At 41.8% G+C, this 19386-nt stretch overlaps 1 protein-coding gene across 1 annotated transcript in view; it reads right to left on the minus strand.

The window, feature by feature from the left end:
• The window catches only part of tex264a (testis expressed 264, ER-phagy receptor a), a 47272-nt gene that overhangs the window by 18147 nt on the left and 9739 nt on the right, over nucleotides 1–19386 (minus strand). Inside the window, exon 2 of the mRNA XM_019881090.1 lies at nucleotides 14318–14539. Coding sequence (XP_019736649.1) covers nucleotides 14318–14539 — 222 coding nt within the window. The remainder of the gene's footprint in view (nucleotides 1–14317; nucleotides 14540–19386) is intronic.

The raw sequence follows: 19386 nt of genomic DNA on the forward strand, positions 1-19386 counted from the left end.
AAAAAAAAAAAAAAAAAAAAAAAGCCGATCCCATTTTGTGTGTGTATAGTTTCTATAAATATCTGCAACCATAATTGTATCCGTTCAACCAACTTGCAGGGAGACGATTGGTCTTTCAATGCAAGTCTCCTCAAAAAAAAAAAAAAAAAAGGAAAAAAAGCGAATGCCCCCTGGTTAACATCATCCTGTTAATTGGATTTGTGACAGAATCATAAATATCTTAGTGAGATGATTCACAAGCGTCGTTGAATGCAAAGCGCAGTTAAGCTGGAGACAAAAAAAAAAAAAAAACACTCTTGAGGCATTTGAAAACAAATATATATTTTTTAATTGACTAATTCACCATATACTAAAGGACAAACTCTTGGAATTGGGTTGGTGATGATTCCCAACATATTTCAACTATGCCGCAGAGTCAACTGAAACTCACTGAATGGAGTAAAATAACATTTTAGAAACAATTTTTTGGTAGCTACATTTCACCAGAAGACACAGGTGTGACTTGTGTCTGGGAACATTTACAAAACACAAACGCGCTCATTTGAATGCTGTCATTTCCAAACGAGCAGACAGCTCAGCCGCTCATGGGCAGAGGAACTTATACAGCATATGCAAATCAATGAGCTGAGGAAAGAAAATGTTAATTTGTCCCTCGTTTGCCACATGAAAACTAGCGCAACTGTTTATCTTCATTTTCAGCCCAATATGAAAAAGTTCCCCCAGATGGGAAGATATGGAGAAAAATCAGCTGCCAACGAGTCTCGGGGGGGAATGAGGCTCCATATGAAAGCATTCCTCAGAGCTGATCTTGTGCTGGTGAGAGGAGGCCCGTGAATGAAAGTGCAGCAGATTGCCGCGTGTTCAAAGACAGAAGCGTACTGCAAACCCCCCCACCCCCCCACTCCGCGCCGCCTGATTAAAAGTCAAGTTGCAGCGACGAGCCGCATCACATGCCCGTCCATACCCGCGCACGTACGCGCCTTACAAAGTGACAGGCCCTTCCGAATGCCAATTGCAACTCCACGACAGGAGGCGTCAAGGAAAAAAATCAAAAATAAAAGTATTTCGAGCATTTGCTTCAATTAGCAGGCGTGTGCAGAAAAAAGTACCATAAAGATTAAACAACTAGTTCAGGCAAATCTTTCAGAAAATTCATTAGTTACTTATGTACAAGCCAGTCAGATCCAATATAATAGCTTGATATAAAATACCTTTACAGACGTAACAAGAGTACGGACATACATTTCGACTAAGGCAGAACAACATAACCTGACAATGGAACCGATAACGGTAAAAAAAAAAAAAAAAAAGAAAAAAAAATCCTTCCGCATAGTTAATGGCTAATTGTAAATTTATTCGATAGTTTTCCTATCAGGAGTGCCCAACCATCAAAATACGCAACACAGTTTGGCATTGCACAAAAAGAGAAAAAATATTTGATTGACTGTGCAAGTCTGAAAAAAAACATCAAACCTCATGGCGCGGTCACGGATGCATAGTAAAAAAAAAAAGTAAACCCGCAAGCTAGCAAAATGGGAGAACCAAACTAACGTCTTTGGGTAGCTCGGTTGGAAAGGGGAAAAAGTGAATGGACGAGACAAGAAAAGTATACAACTTCCAAGAAAATGTGACAATATCAGCAGTCCTACGAACATGACATCCAAGTTTACCGCTTGAGGTGATTCTCATGCCTAGCAACAGGCTGGCAAATGAAGCAACGAAGCATTCAAAACTGCCCCCACAACAAGCAGCGTCATACCGAGCTTCCATTTCCAAAATCCAGTTTCCAAACCCTAACAATAAACTAGGTGGTCAACTAAGTGTCAATTAAGACTGAGCATGATCACTGAAAAATCGGAAGAGTTGCCATCGCATTTCATCAAACTGTGACTTTCGAGTGTACATGGTTAAATGGACCGATTCCATGTCATTCAACAACATGTACTGTTTCCTCCAATGAGTTGGGCTCAGAAGAGTCCATATAGACGGTACGGCAAAGCGGAAAAGAGGAGTCTAGTGGTCCACATGACAACATGAACTCTTCCCTCCTCATGCGCATTCGCTCCCCTTCATTGCACTCGAATGCGTCCCATCACGTCCTGCTCGCCACAGCGCTCAACGGCGAGAAGATGTTTGTGGGATTCTCACACTGGGCATTGCGCCGCCTTGCTCCCCTGAGCGACGGCTTCCCGAATGGCATTAATATACGCAACAGCCCCGCTTGCCGCCTCCTGTCAGTTGTCATTTATGAGGAGGCTCGGGCAAGATGCGTTAAAGACAAAAGGAAGTCCACGGTGAGTGGCACATGAAGGTATTTTTTTGTCCTTTTAAAGACAATAAGGACTGTATTTAGAGTCCCATTTTTTTTTTTTAGCCTAAACTCTGCATCTGCATGATACATGAAGCTATCTGCTTCTCTCAATTCTTCCACTCTCATTGTAATGGTACAGAATACATGAACATGAGGAAGCTGCAGCAGCATCCTCTCAATAGGACATAGACCTCGGTCTTAGACATGCTAATGTGACATTTGGCTTCCGAAGTGAATGTGACAAGGCGAGGTGGAAAAGGACAGCAGGCTGACCGGACCCCTGTATTATCATAGTATTCACTAGATCCTTCCTTTTGCTCGGCCATTGAATTTGTGGTGAAGTTTCAATGAAAGCGGTCATGAGGTGTTACGAGTTCAAAGTTCAACCGGAATTTCCCTTAAAAATATGACTCTCAAGGATGCGCAAAGACTTCTTCCGCGCACCTCATAAGACTTTGGCTTTGCGACCATCAAAAGGGTTAACTCACACAGGTGTGTTTTGTGATGCCGCCTCAGAAAGGTGACGCTGTTGTTATGTTCCTGTCTGTTGTTGTGCTTAGCAAAGTTTTTTTTTTTTTTTTTTTTTTTTTTTTACAGGGTTGCCGAGGATGGAAGCAGCCTCTGGCACACGCCTGAGATGCATTGCAATCCTCCAGGCTTTTAAGCACCGGGGAAGCTGAGCAACCGCATGCATTTCTTACCTTCCTTGTATCGGTAGCTGTAAGTGCTTTGTCTTTTTTAAAATCAGTTTCCAATTTGCTGCACTTGTGCAGTTTAGCTTTCGTTATTTCCCCTTCTGAGCCTCTCTTCGCTTGTGCAGAGTAGATAGGGTCGATCAGTTCTGTTTCGCATCTTGTTTCTCAGTTGCTATTTTATCATCTCCCTCGTTTGTATATCGAGTTCCGCGCTGCCCATTTCTCAGTGTCTATTTTAGTTATGATCATTTCTGTTGACCAATTAGTGACGTTTGGGTTTTGAATAAAAGCCGTGTTAAATCGCTCCTGCTGGACTGTGTTGCTTTGGGGTCTGCATTTTACCGTAAAACAAATATCCACAGATTGCAACGTAGCTTTGCAGTACACGTCTTTGGCCTGGCTCCGCGGAATAAGAAGGCCAGGGGTGTCAAACTCATTTCACATTGTGGGCCACATACGGACTCGGTAGATATCAAGTGGGCCGGACCATTAACATTATATACCATACTCTGCTATAAATAACCAAAATATCATGACTTTGTTTTGGTATAAAGAAGCATTGCCGCATTAATACTGTCTGCTGTGTTGGGTCTGTCTCAGTGACAGACTGAGACTGCTTTTTCTTCTCGGATCAAAACAATGCGGTCTTCTACTCTGATCAAAACAGTGTGTCCCCTAGCGGATAATCCATGAATTGCATTTTATTACAAATATTCATTCCGTGTCTTGAATGCATTTCTTTCACTTTTAAATTATCCTGCGGGCCTAATTGAACCTCCTTGGGGGCCGGTTCCGGCCCGTGGGCCGTATGTTTGTCACCACTAATAAGGCTAAGACAACAATAAATGGGCATTGATAAAAGAACAAAGTCAGCCCTGTTTATAGTCTTGACGTCAACAGTAATATAACTGTAGCGGTGGGTATGGCAGCAGAAATTATTTGTCTTTATGATCATCTGTTTGACCCTGAAAGGGATTACTTCAATTTCAATGATTTCTAATTGGGAAAAAAAAAATGTAAATTTAAAAATAGAATTCAGAATGTATTGCTGAACATTAGAGGCTCCACTGTAAATAATTCACTCCAACAGAATGACATTAAATGGCAACAAATGGCTAACGACCTGTCCAGGGTGCACGCCCGAAGTCCATTGGGATTGCTCCAGCTCCTCCTTAACCCTTTTGAGGATAATAAGCGCAAGAGAAAATGGATGGCAGAAGACGGGGGACAATTTCGCTCCTTCAACCACGACAAAAATCATTACCACACCCCGAGTATGTTTAGTGTGACACAAAGGATGTTTTTGTTCAACCTGCTTTAAAGCTGTGTAAAAAAAACAAAAAAAAAAAACATAAGGACTTCACCGCAGGAGGTGCTCAGGAATGGATAGTGTCTCTGTCATTCTTTAACTTTTATTGATCCCCCTTCTAAGTGCAATCCCCAACTTCCTCCGCCGCGCCATTCCTGATCAGCCGATGGCCACATTCATCCGCGTCTGCCGTAATGCACACAGCATTAGCTACGGCATGATCAAATTAAGACGCAGCGCCTTTCACCCACCTCTGCAATCAGTGCCACTTTCCGATGGAAACGACTACACGCTTACAATCAATTTGCCAGGCTAATCTAATGGAGTAGCTCCCAAGCATTTCCGTGCCTTGTTTTATTTCTTACGCGAGGATAATATGACAAATAAGATCAGCGGCGATACAGACGCACACGCCGGTCACACATCTTGGATCCCCATTCACATGCATTTGTGTCCACACACGCCTACGATTTTAGCACGCTTCATTTTATCCTAAAATGCATTTGCCAAGAGAATGTAGGGAATGTGAAAAGACCTGACACTTCAGTCCCGCAGTCTTTTAATCAACACCCGTTATCTCTCCACCATGACTTTAGCGGCTTCACAAGCAGGTGAGATGTGAGACTTGCGTCAACAGCGAGGCAGACGGCGAGCTCGCACCAGGGCGGGCACCAAACTCACAGTAATATTTGACACATCCACCTCCTGTACTTCTGGACATTGACAAATGATTTATTTCAGTTAAAAATACGGTGACGCCCTGTTCATCGAAGGGGATATATTGCAGACTAATTACAAACAAAAAAATTGTTGCAAGAAAAACCCACAGTGGTCAAAGAAATTTGAATCTGACAAAAGTATAACCTTTACCTTCAAAAAGATTGTCTATAATTTTGTTTTGCGCCTCGTGACACAACCCTTCACTTTGCTACCTCTGGTCCATGTTTGATGTGGCATACGTCATGTCACCAAAAAGCACAGTGACGACCATGAAAAAAAAGAAAAAAAAAACAAAAGGCATTTTTTGAAAAGTGATTGAGGAATGAAGAGTGTGCGCAAGGTGTGTGGCCTCTAATAAGATAAGAAAAGATAAGAAAACCTTTATTAGTCTCGCAATGGAGAAATTCCCAATTCACAGCAGCAAAGTTATGAAAGGAAGAAGTAGAACAGCCTTACAGTCAGTCGTGTGCATGACACTAAATTTGCATTAAATGTATGATTGGTTTTATTTGCAACTAAATTGAAGTCCCCTAGTCCACTAGCATTTAAGTTTGAACATTTTCACGTTATTACAGTGTTTTTTTTTATTTATTTATTTTTTTATTAATATAAACTTCCATGTAAAATATTCTTTATTCTTAATTGAAAACTACCATGGAGCTTACTAATTATTGTACCGGTACCTTTTTCTAAATTGTTTTCATTTTGTAGAGCAGCTTTTTAAGTGAAAGCCATAATATATGTTGATGCTTTCCCGGCTGTAATCAAAACACTGCCGTAAAAAAACGAAAAATGTTTCATCTTGTAATAAGTATAACAGCTCATAACAGTGGAAGATCACATCATAAATGATGTCTTGGTTACCCGCAATGGCATAGTTCACGATGTGAGGCGCAGAGACCTTATACACTAGAGCACAGGTGTCAAAGTCAAGGCTCGGGGGCCAGATCCGGCCCGCAACATCATGTTATGTGGCCTGCAAAAGCAATTCATGTGTCAACTTCCATTGCTAAAGTCTGTACTGAAATGTCAAATTGTGATTGTGCAATAAATAACGTTGACATGTTGCAATCATTTTGTTACCCCGTTGAAACTCACTTGACCAATAACTGAACAAACAACAAACAAATCGCTGTTTTTAAGATGCGTCAAAGGGAAACAGTGACGGGTTCGACGAAGTATGAAGTGACATCCGAAACTGTCAGCTCGGCAAGAGTTTTTCTCTTCACCAAACGAGACCGATGTCTTAAAAAAAAGAAACTTTAAACCTAATTTAACAAACAGATAGTTGACTTGAGTGATTACAAAACTAGTAATCCATCAATTTGATGTGTACAAGTAATAATACAACGAGATGACGACGTAAAACATTTATTCATAACGGTACATCCGAGGGAGGATGGAACTTCAGAGTGGCCCACGACAAAAATGAGTTTGACACCCCTGCACTAGAGTCAGAAAATGCTACATATTCATTTTTAAGAGACGCGGCACTAACTGCATGAAGTTGCTCTTAAACGTTAAATTTAATCAATACAGCAAATTCCGGAGAAGCAAATGGGCCAGGATACTGCCACTTCAAAAAGGGAACACTCATGTTAGCGCAGAAGAGATGGAAGGGAGTCGAACTGACAAAGAGAGTTAAGATTCCAAATCATCCATTTTATTCCTATTAATTTCAGACCTCCCTCTTGTCTCAATTTTATTTAAATATGAGGAGGCGGGAAAACACATTGTATTAGTGTGAGAGACACCTGCCTACAGTCTGCCCCGTGACATTTGAGGTGTGTCAAACACGTTCAGTTTGGTGGTGCTAACACGCTCCACTTATTCATTTGAGGTGATTGTTCAAGCGGAAACCTATGGAATATGAATTAAGACGTTTTTGTTGAAGAATGTTACACTGTTACAACATTGCCAGGACTTATTCAACTCCTGGAAAACAATGTTTCAACTGTTAATTATTCACCGAGGTCAAGAAACGCAAGTAATACAATACAGGCAACGTCCCATTGTAAAGCCTCAATTACATTTGCTTTTTTTTTTTTCCCACTGATAAGAATGACGATAATGGTTTTTCCATTTTTTATCGACTTCCTGCTTCGATCATTAATCAGTGCAAATATTTATCCACGTGGATCTCCAACATGCATCCCACAGGGAGACAATAAACAGAATCAATATTTGCACCCGTGCGCCATTTCTCCAGGCAGTACAGCACAGCGCAAGCCGCTCATCTCTTTTAATGAGGGCTGTGGCCTTAACACATAGATTGTTTCCCACCGCAGTTCCCGGATGCTGCTGTTGTGATATGCGCTCAGGAGGCGCATGTCCACAGGGACAAGCTGCCCAAAAATGTTACGCATACACATAAACAATTGCGCAAATGTGTTGCTTTTAAAATATCACGTACTCTCTTTTGAAACATGAAATTGTCTTTGGAAAAACACTGGATATTGTCTAATGTGTGCAACAGTGCTAAAATGTTTGGAAGTACACAAAATGTGGCAGTGCGGTGCCCACACTGGCTGTGGATTTTTTTTTATTTTTTTTTTTAATCAGTTCGAAACAAGCTTTCCATGTAGAGAACCGCAGTCGGAGCAGAAACTTGACATGAAAGTCATCCGAGAACATGAATTTACTTTCACACTATGGTGTGCATATAAATGAGATAGTCTGACTTGTTTTCTGTGAGGAGTTCTCTTGATTTCCCTAAATAAGATATGAGGGTGAGGTGTAAGCTGATCTTGAAATTGGCAGGGTCTGTGAGATTGTGTGTCGGTTCTGCACCGGTTTACTCAGTGCGCTTGTTAGGATGTCTCATTGAAACCTCGTTCTAATGATGTGGAGTAAAAAGAGGTGGGCAATTTACAAAATTTTAGCGGGCCGTCATTTGTCATCCGTCAGCGACCTGGGTAGCTGCCCGTCAACGTTAGTCCGTCATTTTTCTCAAGCTGAACCAAACTGGAACAGAGAGTCGGTGCCTCGTGTTATTTCAGCCGCACTCCCGTCATCGGTTCCGTCGGTAAATTTCACTGATCCACCAGTCTGTAAATGACTGCCCAGACAACTTTACATTTACTTTCACAAATTCATATACACTTATTTGCCAATCTATTGAACTGTAAAAGTACAGAGAGCGGGAGCCCGCTAGTGGCTGTTTCAACTCAAAAAATGGCAACAAGTTTTCATTTAAATTTTAAAATGGCTTACCTTAACCAGAATTCACAGTTCCGCCTTATGGCCAAGGATAAAATCAAATCTTAGTGCACTCGATAAACTCTAGAAGCGCTCGTCATCGTCTTCTATTTCTTCTTCTTGGTTCATTGGCAGATGACAGCTCTTTGGCGCATACCGCCACCTACTGTACAGGAAGCGCAAAGCATTTCCATATATAGTCAATGGAACCAACGGTGGTTAAAGGAGGTCATTTTCGCTGTGTCATTTGATGTCTTTATGACATCAATGGACTGAAGTACCCAAAATAATCATTTGGATTATTTCTCCAAAAGAGGACCCATATAATCATAATCAACACGACATCACGATTCTACTCCATGGCCCTCACTCTAAAAGTTGTAAGAAGTAACAGGCATAAAAAGGATAAATGCTACATAGTGTGAGCAATAAATCTGCATAATTTACATGGCAGCCGTAAAACTGGCAAGCATAGAGAGCATACGGCTGACAGGCAGTCATAAACAAGACCCCCATCATGACGCTCATGTTGCTCTGCTCCCTCGTAGCTGGCTTAAGGCTGCTTGTTATCGTGTGATTAAAATACTTTGTTATGGGCAGGGGCATAGTGGAAATTGAGAATTTGGCGAGATTCCTGATCTAGTACCGGGTGAAATTGTGACGCATCAGGACATGTTTCCAAACGCACCCCTTGCCCCGTCGACGAATACATTTCGGCGCATGTCTGCATGCTGATTCCCCAACGGTCACCCCTCCCAAATGAATTTTCATGCCCGACTATAGGTGCCAGTATATCCATGTTTATGGGCATTCCTTTAAAGGTTGTCATCCTTCATCATTTAACTTAAAAAAAAAACCAAAACATTACTTTGCATTGAGACGTACAAGCCCACGGTATTAATTATTTATTATCTAACCCTTTTTAGGGTTCATCGGCCAATTCTGCATTCACCTCACATCACTCATGTGCAATTAAAGTCAGAATCTGACTCTAATCAAACTGTATAAAACAAATCAAGACCCCTGCGATATGCATCCTTTCCTTAACTGTGGGTGTGGAAGTGCCTGAGGACTGGTGCATGACAGCGTCACGACATTACATAAGAGCAATATCTCATGTGCGCATCGGATGGAAAACAAACTCACAAATTCAAAAGCCTCCAGCGCTAAACTGTGATTCAAATCGGGAGGAGCTGCAGCTACATTCAAAATATGTTACCGAAAATGTCAGCAAAGCAGGCCTTTCGACACATCTGCTCCTTTTGTCCATAATCACGGGGTCAATGCGGAGGACGAATTTGGCATCCAGTTCATATTTACTCACCCGCGCTGTCAAGGAAGTGTGGAATTTGCATTCCAGACTGCCTGGAGAGGACGAATGGCATTCTGATTGGAGGGGATTGGACTGATGTGCGCTGAAAGACAACATGAGTCTTAACCAGGAAAGAGGTCAAGGCTACGCACGGGACGGAGATCAAGGTTTTTGCCAGAAACTGCAGGCAAAGAAAGTTAGGACACCTTTGATGAAGGGGACGTTGAGAAGCTGACGTGTGGCAAGGTCGAAGATGTTGCAAGAAGAGGGTGGCACCTCCAAGGTAAAGAATAAAAGTGTCGACATCAATGACAATAAAAAAAATTCTGGACGGAACGTCATAATGACTCTCCCATCGAATAATCAAGTAATCCATCGTCAACGTTCCACCAATAGACTGTGAATACGTCATAAAGGGTTAAGAGAAACTGGTCTTATGTGGCCTGAAATGTCGTAGTGCATGGCGTACAATGGTACCGGCTATACCTCGAGGCAAAAAATTTTCTTTCGATTATCTTTTGGTCAATCCAGCTCTGAAAGAAATCTTTGTCCACCTTAACATGCGTTTTGCAAGCTGTCGAAACACAATGCCAAAACAGCAGATGGCAGAATAATCACTAACCAGAAAACGAATTCCAGACAACGTCCATCCACGGCATGGCTCACACTAGTCAAGCAATCCGAACGTTTTGCGTCAAGCGTACTTGGGCATGACACAAGACTCTTGTGTGAGTGGCCTCTGCCACTTTAAAGGCAAGTGAGGCTAAAGCTTCTATAATAGGCTGTGAACTTCTGGTTAAAGGCCAATGTACTTTCAGACTTAGCTGGATGTAATCAGCAGAAATCAAATCAATAAACATCAAGTAATGACATGCACAAACAGGATTAGCCTGCGCGTGTCTATGAGTGTGTGTGTGTGTGTGTGTGTGTGTGTGTGTGTGTGTGTGTGTGTGTGTGTGTGTGTGTGTGTGTGTTGGTTCCACAGTGGGCGCTGCCGTCGTGCGGATGCACAAAGGTTCTCCTGCCCAATTCTCAACTTTTTAAACCCTCCCGCACTCTTCAACTGACCATTTTTAGTCCCAGTAAGAAAATGTCCATCTCTTCAACAAAAAGGAACCCTTTGAAAGACTGTTTCAAATGCAAACTGATTTCCCAAGAATAAGCGCAGTCATATGCAAAATGCAGAATTTGGTTTTAACAACAAAATGTAAATGAATCCCCAATGGTTTATTGACTTGATGGGTTGATATTACAGTACCATCGATATCTTATTTCCATATCTATGGGCTCAACCAGCTTGGAAAATATGAGTGGATTGATGAGTGGTGATTACGGAGAGGGAGGACTAAACGATATTCATTTTCAAGAGGGGGAAACCACCTATGATGTGTTTGGAAGACACACGGCTGCTGCAAGTGAGGCGTCCTACTGGCTGAGATGCATACAACCATCACAAATACTTCCACTTGTAATCAATCAGGGTCGACGAGTAGACTGCTCATAAAGCATCCCAGGATAATAAGACGATGTTGTTCAGGATAGCAAAGAAGAGCAAAACTACTCATGTCTCCAAACGGAGTCTGAGCAAAGCTGTCCCACTTAGGTGGCTAAATAAGGTAACAGGAATAATAATGACTTCGCTTCGTATGACGCACAGCACTTCTGCATCACAACTACAACCACAATAATATCACAGATGTTGTTTTACTCAAACGAAAGCGGAATATTAAATTGCTCAAGAATGCAATAACTCGATTGCATGCTGGGAGGGGTTGAGTTAAAAACGTGAGCAAAGTGTCATCTGAATCACAGGGGTCTAAATATAGAATCGTGCATCCACAGCCTGGTGGTTTCCTCCGCAGACGCGGAGATGACAAGAAGCCAACAACAAAGCTATATTCATTGTAAACTAATCATTTCCAGGTCTTAAATTGCCACTCGAGCGGGGGATTTTTCATCACATTGACGATTCCAGAAAGACCCTCAAGAATCAAGGAGATCGTGTTGGTAATAAAAACATAACGGCGGAAGGGTGGCATTAATTATGAAGGAGAGGGAGCTTGTTCTCTCTCCAGGCTGCACCTCATACCACCGACATACACCGGTGTGTGCTCCTTGAAAATCCCACCAAGCGCACAAGCAAAATCCATCCTGGGGACACATACTCCGACTGACTCTCATTTCACCCTGCGCGCTCAGGACGGCATGCCTGCCATTCTGCACCAGCCCACGCAGGCAGGGCTGAGAGCAAGGGCGTGGTCAATGACAGGAATGGGCGCTCAGGGGCCTGCCTGTGAGACATTAAAGATGCAAAGGGGATGAAGTGGAATCAAAGCAGGTGCAATCCTGCCACGCCTTCCTTCTACCTCTGTCTCCTTTAGTGCTCCCTCGGTAGCTGACGAAAAGGAAGGGAGGGTCAGCCTTGAATGGTGTGAAGCCCGAGCCGCTCGACTGATGCAGAAAAAGAACTGCGAATGGATCACCAAGAGTATTACGTTTGGGTTCATCACGTCTGCGTGGAGAAGCGTCAATGTCTCTGCTTTGTTTGATCACGGTTACGGAAAAAGGAATGTTGATCTTCAAAGACACCGACACGAAAAGAAGATTTTCTGTGCACCCAGCAGCCGAATCCATTTTCATCTGTTTTCACCTGGAACGCACCCGACATCAAGGCGGAGCTTTGTAAAAATATTCATTTAACACAATCGTGAATGTGGTTGTGGTTTCCGGTGGCGTCGAACTTCTACAGGTCTGCATTATCGTTAAAGTGGGACGTTGTACAGGATGCTGACATTTCAACTTCAGCTGTTCTGATCAATAAAACAATGACTACTTGGAACGCACCGACAAAGATGCTTGTACCCGTGCCAATGTAGTAATGCTCCAAAACTTCTGACACATATACCACTTTACCAACCTGACAGTGTCCTCCTCGAGCATGCGGCGCTAAGTTCGACAGATCGTGAACAGTTCTACAAAAAGAGCATGCTTGCGAAAGCTCTTTATGGACACTCCCAGTTGTAGTTTATTCCAACTTAAAAAAAAAACAAATGATTGCAGTCAACCTTTTAAGCACTACAGGAGTCTGAAAATCAGAGAATCTTTAATTGCTTAGAGCCAGACACAAGATCTGCTTCATTTCTATAATCATGCATTTTGCATGATGTGATTAAAAGAACATGCATGAATGATGTTAATGTAATATACATAGCAAGCAAATAGTGAGGCTGGATGTAAAAAAAAAAACCCCAAAAACAACAATTCTACTGGCAAACATTTTGCCTACTAGCTGCCCGCTTGGAGGTGGATTCCGTATTGCGGGTGGTGTGTCAAAACATTACTGTACTATCCACTGAGCAACTTCCTGCACAATATTTTGTTGATTTCTCCTCTGCTCACGTTAAACATTCTCTCTGTAAGACTCTTTAGAAGGTGCAAGCAAAGCTTTCACATTGTTGCAACACTAAATGTTGTCAAGAGAAAAAGCACTTTGAATCTTGCTTCAGGGACCCTGCAGACCACCAAACGGCGAACAAACTGAAGGTGGATTCATTTCAAGTCATTTGGACTTTGCCAACTTCAGAAAATGACACTGTGGCACAGTGTGTCAGGACTGTGCCAGAGAGAGTTAACGCTCGAGTAAGTAGATGTAGACAAAACGACGTCAGCAGTGTCTCCCTCCGTTCAAATTTGCTCGCACGCTGCTAAACCTACTCAATTAATCATACAGGCTATATACGCACGCATTTCGAGCACATTCGCATAGCACCCTCTAAACCGAGCCTGCATAAACTCTGCTCCATTATGCATGAGGCTCGTCGGCGCTGCTATATGCATAGCGCACTTGCCGGTCCGAAAGTCAAACCGGATAGGGTGGGGTCGGGTGTGATTAGCCCATAAGAGTGTACGCGAACAGCGGCTCCTCAGTGACCTGTCACAGCACTTGGGGGTCAGTTGATGGACTGTGACGTGCCTTTCTGTTGCGGAGACCAACATGGGCGTGTTAAAACCAGATCTCGGCTACCTTGTCAAGATCCATACAGGCGCTGGTTATGTAACAATTATTACTAGACAGATAGCTGGTATTTGCTGTTATTTTCATGCCGACAGCACATCTGCCTCGGAGCCACGGGGCGCCCGGGTCTCCGGTCTGGAGTTTGCATGCTCTCGATGTTTTCTCGAGGTATGCTGGCTTCCTCCAACTTTCTATTCTCATATTAGGTTAGGTGAAGACTCCCAAAAAAAACAAAATCGTATCCCTCGGATTTTGTGAACCATCTCAAAACATATTACTGTAATGACCATACACAAGGTGCATTGGATTTTAAGGCACTTGTGAGCTTTTAAGAAAATGGAAGGCTTTTAGGTGCGCCTTTTAGTGCGGAAAATACGGTAAATATCCAAGAGGCTCGGCCTTCTGACCTTATGATTAGAATTTAGTTAGTAAATAATAGCTCAATTGCCGGATGTGGAGCTTCTAGTTCAGCCAGGCTGCAATCATGTATTCGTTGGTGTGTGCGCACAAGTGTGGGTGTGGGTGGGAGAGCCTCAGGGCAGCAGAAAGGAAGCAGCTGGTGCCTGCCAAAGAGGCACATAGCAGTCTATGGTGACTTAGGCAACGCAAAATGTTTGTTCTTTTTGGTTGGAATACCCCAGCGCTATTTCTATTTGGATTATCTGAATACATAAAATGTGTTAAAATGACAATTAAAGATGAGGCTACGACAACTTAATTCCTATTGCTTGTTGTAAACTATAATTGATGTCAGTACCTCAATGTAGGATTTGAGCCTCGGGTAGACCCTGAAAGGTGCCAAGATGTAGGAGAGCGAAGTGGTGCTGGGGAAGCTGGTGGTCACGGCATGGTTCACTTCCGGCAGAGAATACATCTTGAAGCCAAACTTTTCATAAAGCTTCTGCAGGTCTTCATCTGGTTTCTCTTCTCCCTCAGACAGAATGCTGCCAACGACGTAGCGGCACTTCTCTGCCGGCCTCTAAAAGACAGAAATTGAAGGGGGGAAAAAAAGGTCAGAAGAGTGAGTGTGTGTGTGTGTGTGTGGGGGGGGGGGGATGGTTCTTGCTCAGACAAAGATCATCTTTGAAGATCAATTAGAAAAATTAAATAAGTGTGTAGTTATTCAACCGTTGAGACGTCGTGGATCTGACATTCCCACAAAGTTCCGAAAAGATGAGGTGAAATAAATGATGAAAGATTTAAAATGCAACTTTGTAAGATTTACTGGTTTGACCTTGGTATAATGGACTGCAGTGGTTCAGATAACTGGCTCTAGCCTAGCTGGCATGGAACCAAGCCTCATTGCCTCGTCTCTCGATAGCATTTTAAGTGTTACCCCCTTTCACGAACTTATATGTCAGATATCCTCTACGATAACATTTAGTCAGTTTAAAAAAAAGTCTGATCGAACCAAAACCATCTTGACATTATAAGGTTAGATTAAATGATGGCTGACAGTCTACTTTACTGAGGGTCAGCACAAAGCTAAAACCTGAAGCGGTAAATATAGAAAGGCTGAATGTTAAGCGGTGGATATGTTGCACATTCACATACTGTAGAGAGCAGGAGCAGAGAGCTGACAGCTGTGGAGAACATCTGCGCCACAGACTGCCAAAGGTTCATCTCAACTGTCTGAGGCATTGAGACTGTGAAAACTATCAAATGCGTCAGTCTGGACACGACACGCTAACAAACAATGCAGAAGGAGAACAAGGGTCTGAAAGAGCATAAAGATCGGTGGAGGAATGTAGTTATTTCTAGCCGTGTATTGTCAAACATTGGAAAGACGCGGAAATGACAAATCTGTTCAGTTCGGCATATTTTGAATCACAACTGGTCACGGACAAACGATGGAACGATATCAATGGACAATGGACTTCTTTACCGCCATTCTCTCTCCCTCACAGTGCGTCAACACCCATGTATGCAGATGCGACAGCGACAGACTATGACAATCACAAAGGCACTTGTCAGTCACATGAAGATGTGACAGCACATCACCCACTCGCATCTGGTTGAAGTTTCTGCATCAAAGCGAGCTGCTCAGAAGAATGAAGGACTGTCAGAACAGTCCAACATATTTTTTGTTCGTTTCCTCGAAAACGGTCACACCATGTATGAAGGATAGTCAAACATCTTATAGCTTGAACACTGTAATTATGCATTACAGAACAATAAGGTATAATACAAAATATCACGAACAATCCCTGCCGCAAAGAGCAAGAAAAATGTGAGATTATTTTATGTAATAAAATGTCATATATTAAAAGTTTAAACCTGATATACGGTGTATACACCAACAACTATGATCCCAAAACAGTTCTATATCATTTCTGATATTATACTTAAAATAAATGCAAAAAATGCACTCAAAATGCCCGTTCATATGCTCATGCACTCATCCGGGAGGGATCATTTCAATGAACTACCTTGACACCAATTCCGACTTAGAAAAGGCTCTCTTGGCATCTGAGGGCGGTTCAGAAAAGAGCACAATGACAGCAAAGTTTTTCAGATAAAAATAGTGAACCGCGAACATGCAGGGTGGGGGCGTATTGTGCAGTGAATCTCTGAAGTAAATTCCCCTGAAGCTGTGCAATTCAGAATGTAAACAAAAAATGGAGGAGAAAATGTGATTTGACAAACCTTTCAGATTTCAATGAAAGGAAATACACAAGTCAATTCCAGAACACGGAACATATTCTTTGATCAACTGAAACACTAACTTTTCAAATAACTGTCTCTTGTTACTTGTAGAAATGTTGAGGTAAGCCATGAAGAAAGTTGAAACTGACATGGCATGGAAAAGCCAAGCCAACCAGTAAATAAGAAGCTTTGGAGCAGCACCGAGCTGCGGTATCATGAATTTAAGATCAACATCACGCTGACGGAAACGTGACTGAAATATATTTCCCCTTAAAGTTAGCAAGATAAATCTCTCCAGCAACATAATGAAAAGAGAGAGGAGCCCTCAAAGAGGGTGATGACATGACGCATACAGTACACTACTAGGCTCTAAATAAGTGGTTTTGCAACGTAATTTGTGCGGCAAAAATTTGTATTTTGTGTCCCATCAAAACACATTGAATAGCAAAACTGAGAAACAACTTGCGAGACAATCCCAAAAAGCAAGATAAATCAGCTACACGTGGGAAGTAAGCTATCGAAGCAAGCTCTGGTACTAATGCCGCAGCACCTAGCTAGCAACAAACTTTAGCTGTCTACTGCTACGGCTAATGTGTTGCGGAGTCGCTAAAGTCCACACCTCTGTGGTGGCGAATAAGTTACACTTCTAACAAACATCGTTCTCACAATGATGAGGAAAGACATAGAAGTAATGGTAATTGCGAAGCTAACCTAAAATTGACAATGCTAGTGCTTTTAACAAAGTAAGAATGCGCTTGGGCGATCAAGTCCACTTTTCACAGCCTTTTGGGTGAAACCGCGTTAAAGTGGAGAGAATGCAACTTTGAACATCAAAATAGCAGGCAAATTAATAAATGCCCGGACTCAGGAGAGAAAATCATTCTTGCTCAACAAAACCTGAAAGGAAATTACTTCCGTTAAACTGTGTACGTCAGCCAGGAAGCGTTGCCTACAAGGTTAATAGTATATTAACACAGTGTAAAAATATTTGTTACATCAATAATGTTATTTGTTTGTTTTCACAATAGTCCTTAGTTTTGATTTTGACTTTTGAGGACTGCACAACAAATGTTCTCAAAATTACCTCCCTATTACATTTTTTTAAATCAATTAGCTTTGTTTCTTAACAAGAAAATACAGTTTGCTGCTATACACAATGTGAATTGAGGAAATAACAACTGTTGATTATGTAAAAACAAAACAAAACAAAAAAAAAAAACAATTGTTCATTTGTATTTGTATTGTTTAATTAAAAAAAAAAAAAAAACCTTGCTTCAGGTCCATAGGATTAACCTGCAATAAAATTGCTCCACAAAATTTGAAAATTGTTCCTCAAACGAAGTCAGTGCTTCGCAAAACTACTCCGGATAGACAAAATAATATTTTGAGCCTTGTATAAAATAAAAAATAAAAAAACGGTGGTCTGTTTCTTCAAGACCTACATGCTGCTACTTGCTGCTCAATGACAGCACCCGTCTGTGGTGCGCTGGCGCTGAGGGGCGCACAGATGGGAGCCACCATCACTCATCCACAAGTGTCTGGCATCCCCACATAATTATCACATTGAAAACGCTCCTCTTCCTATCTGTCTCATTTCGCACCTCGTGGTGTACGCGTTGAGCTGCACTTTGGTTTTAACGCGCAAGAATTCTGCACTATTAAATGTACAGTATTGTATTGTATGATATTCCACAACGCCCGTGAATGTCTGCATCTAAAAGGCAATGGTGACAGCAGATACTATTGGTTCGAGTCTACACTGTCACCTGGCAAGGAGACACAGCAGCGTTTTCAACAGCAGTCTTCTGCTGCTTTTGACAGTGAATTATTCATCCAAGAAAGAGTGGCAGGACATCCTGGCTCTGTCAATAGCTGTGTCTGCATTGTCAGACGACATGACGAAAGCCATTATAAGTCTATTGTAAAGGACGATGTGGTGTTCGTGTTGATGGAAATCTTTTGTTAGAAAGCCTTGCAAACTTTCAACAGAATGGCTGGAATAATGTTTTCTAGTTTAAAAAAAAAAAAAAAAAGCCTCTTATTTGCCATAGGTTATGTTTGGGAATTCTGGAAATTTAAAAAAATTGGAAACTTTCCAAGGAAATTCAAGGGAATTAAAATTATAGGGACAGCCATTTGCAGAGACAAAGAAAAAGATGCGCATTCACTTCAATTAAAATCAACAATGACTATTTTTCAAAGTTAAAAACAAAGACTACATTTGTATCACATAACACATGAAAATGTATTCAAAATAGTAGTCTTTATTAGTATTCATTAAAATAATGGCAGTCCTGTGGGCAATTGGAGGGTATTTATGTTAATTAGGACCTAAAGTACATTCTGGTTCAGGGTTTCAAAACAGAAAAGATTTTCGTTAATCGCAAGAATCCCGTACTTTTTTTTAAGAAATTGAAGAATGATCAAAGCCTTTCGCTGATTCAATTGTTATATCTGAGCTGCTTCATTTGGACCTTATTGTCGTCAGTCAAGATTTACGAGTGTTGGTCGACATGAGCCTCTTTGCTTTGTCCTATCAAATGGATCAGGCTATCAACAACTCGGTTCCCTTTCAACACGGATACACAGTGAGAGTACACAACAACAATGTAAGCAGCCTCACACTGGGGGCGACAATAGCTGTCCTCCCACTTCTCTTCTTTTGCCACAATGCTGCCATCTTCTCACGTGCTGTTCTGATTATGAGATGTTTGCCACAACCGCAGCGTGCTAATGATATCATGTAGGCCTCCCGCTGTCATTCTCATCCTATACAGTGGCACAAATGAAGAGGAGTTGTGCTTCCTTCCGCAAGACGGACAACAACTTCTACATATTGATCAGATGTTTGTATGAGCAATGTTACGCAGTCTTCAGACCAGAACAATTTGCTGTTTAAACAGGCTGCTAATACACATAATAATACTAATCAGTTTCTGGGGGCTGTTTGACCATGAGTTGTCTTGATTTTGAGTTGATTTTACCCTCAAGATACATTTTTTTTTTGAGAATCACTAATCCATTTCAGGCACCAAAGTTGTATCATTAACCCTTTCAGAGACAGTGGTTAGCTTATCATGTTGTCATATTACCATGAGGGTTGCAAACTGTCTTAATGGTTGTCTTGTAGGTACAACTGATGGGGCGGGGGGGGGGGGGAATTAAAAAAAAAGTAAAAAA

This window comes from Hippocampus comes, unplaced genomic scaffold (genome assembly GCF_001891065.2).
Source record: "Hippocampus comes isolate QL1 unplaced genomic scaffold, H_comes_QL1_v1.1 scaffold68, whole genome shotgun sequence".
NCBI classification, from domain to species: domain Eukaryota; kingdom Metazoa; phylum Chordata; class Actinopteri; order Syngnathiformes; family Syngnathidae; genus Hippocampus; species Hippocampus comes.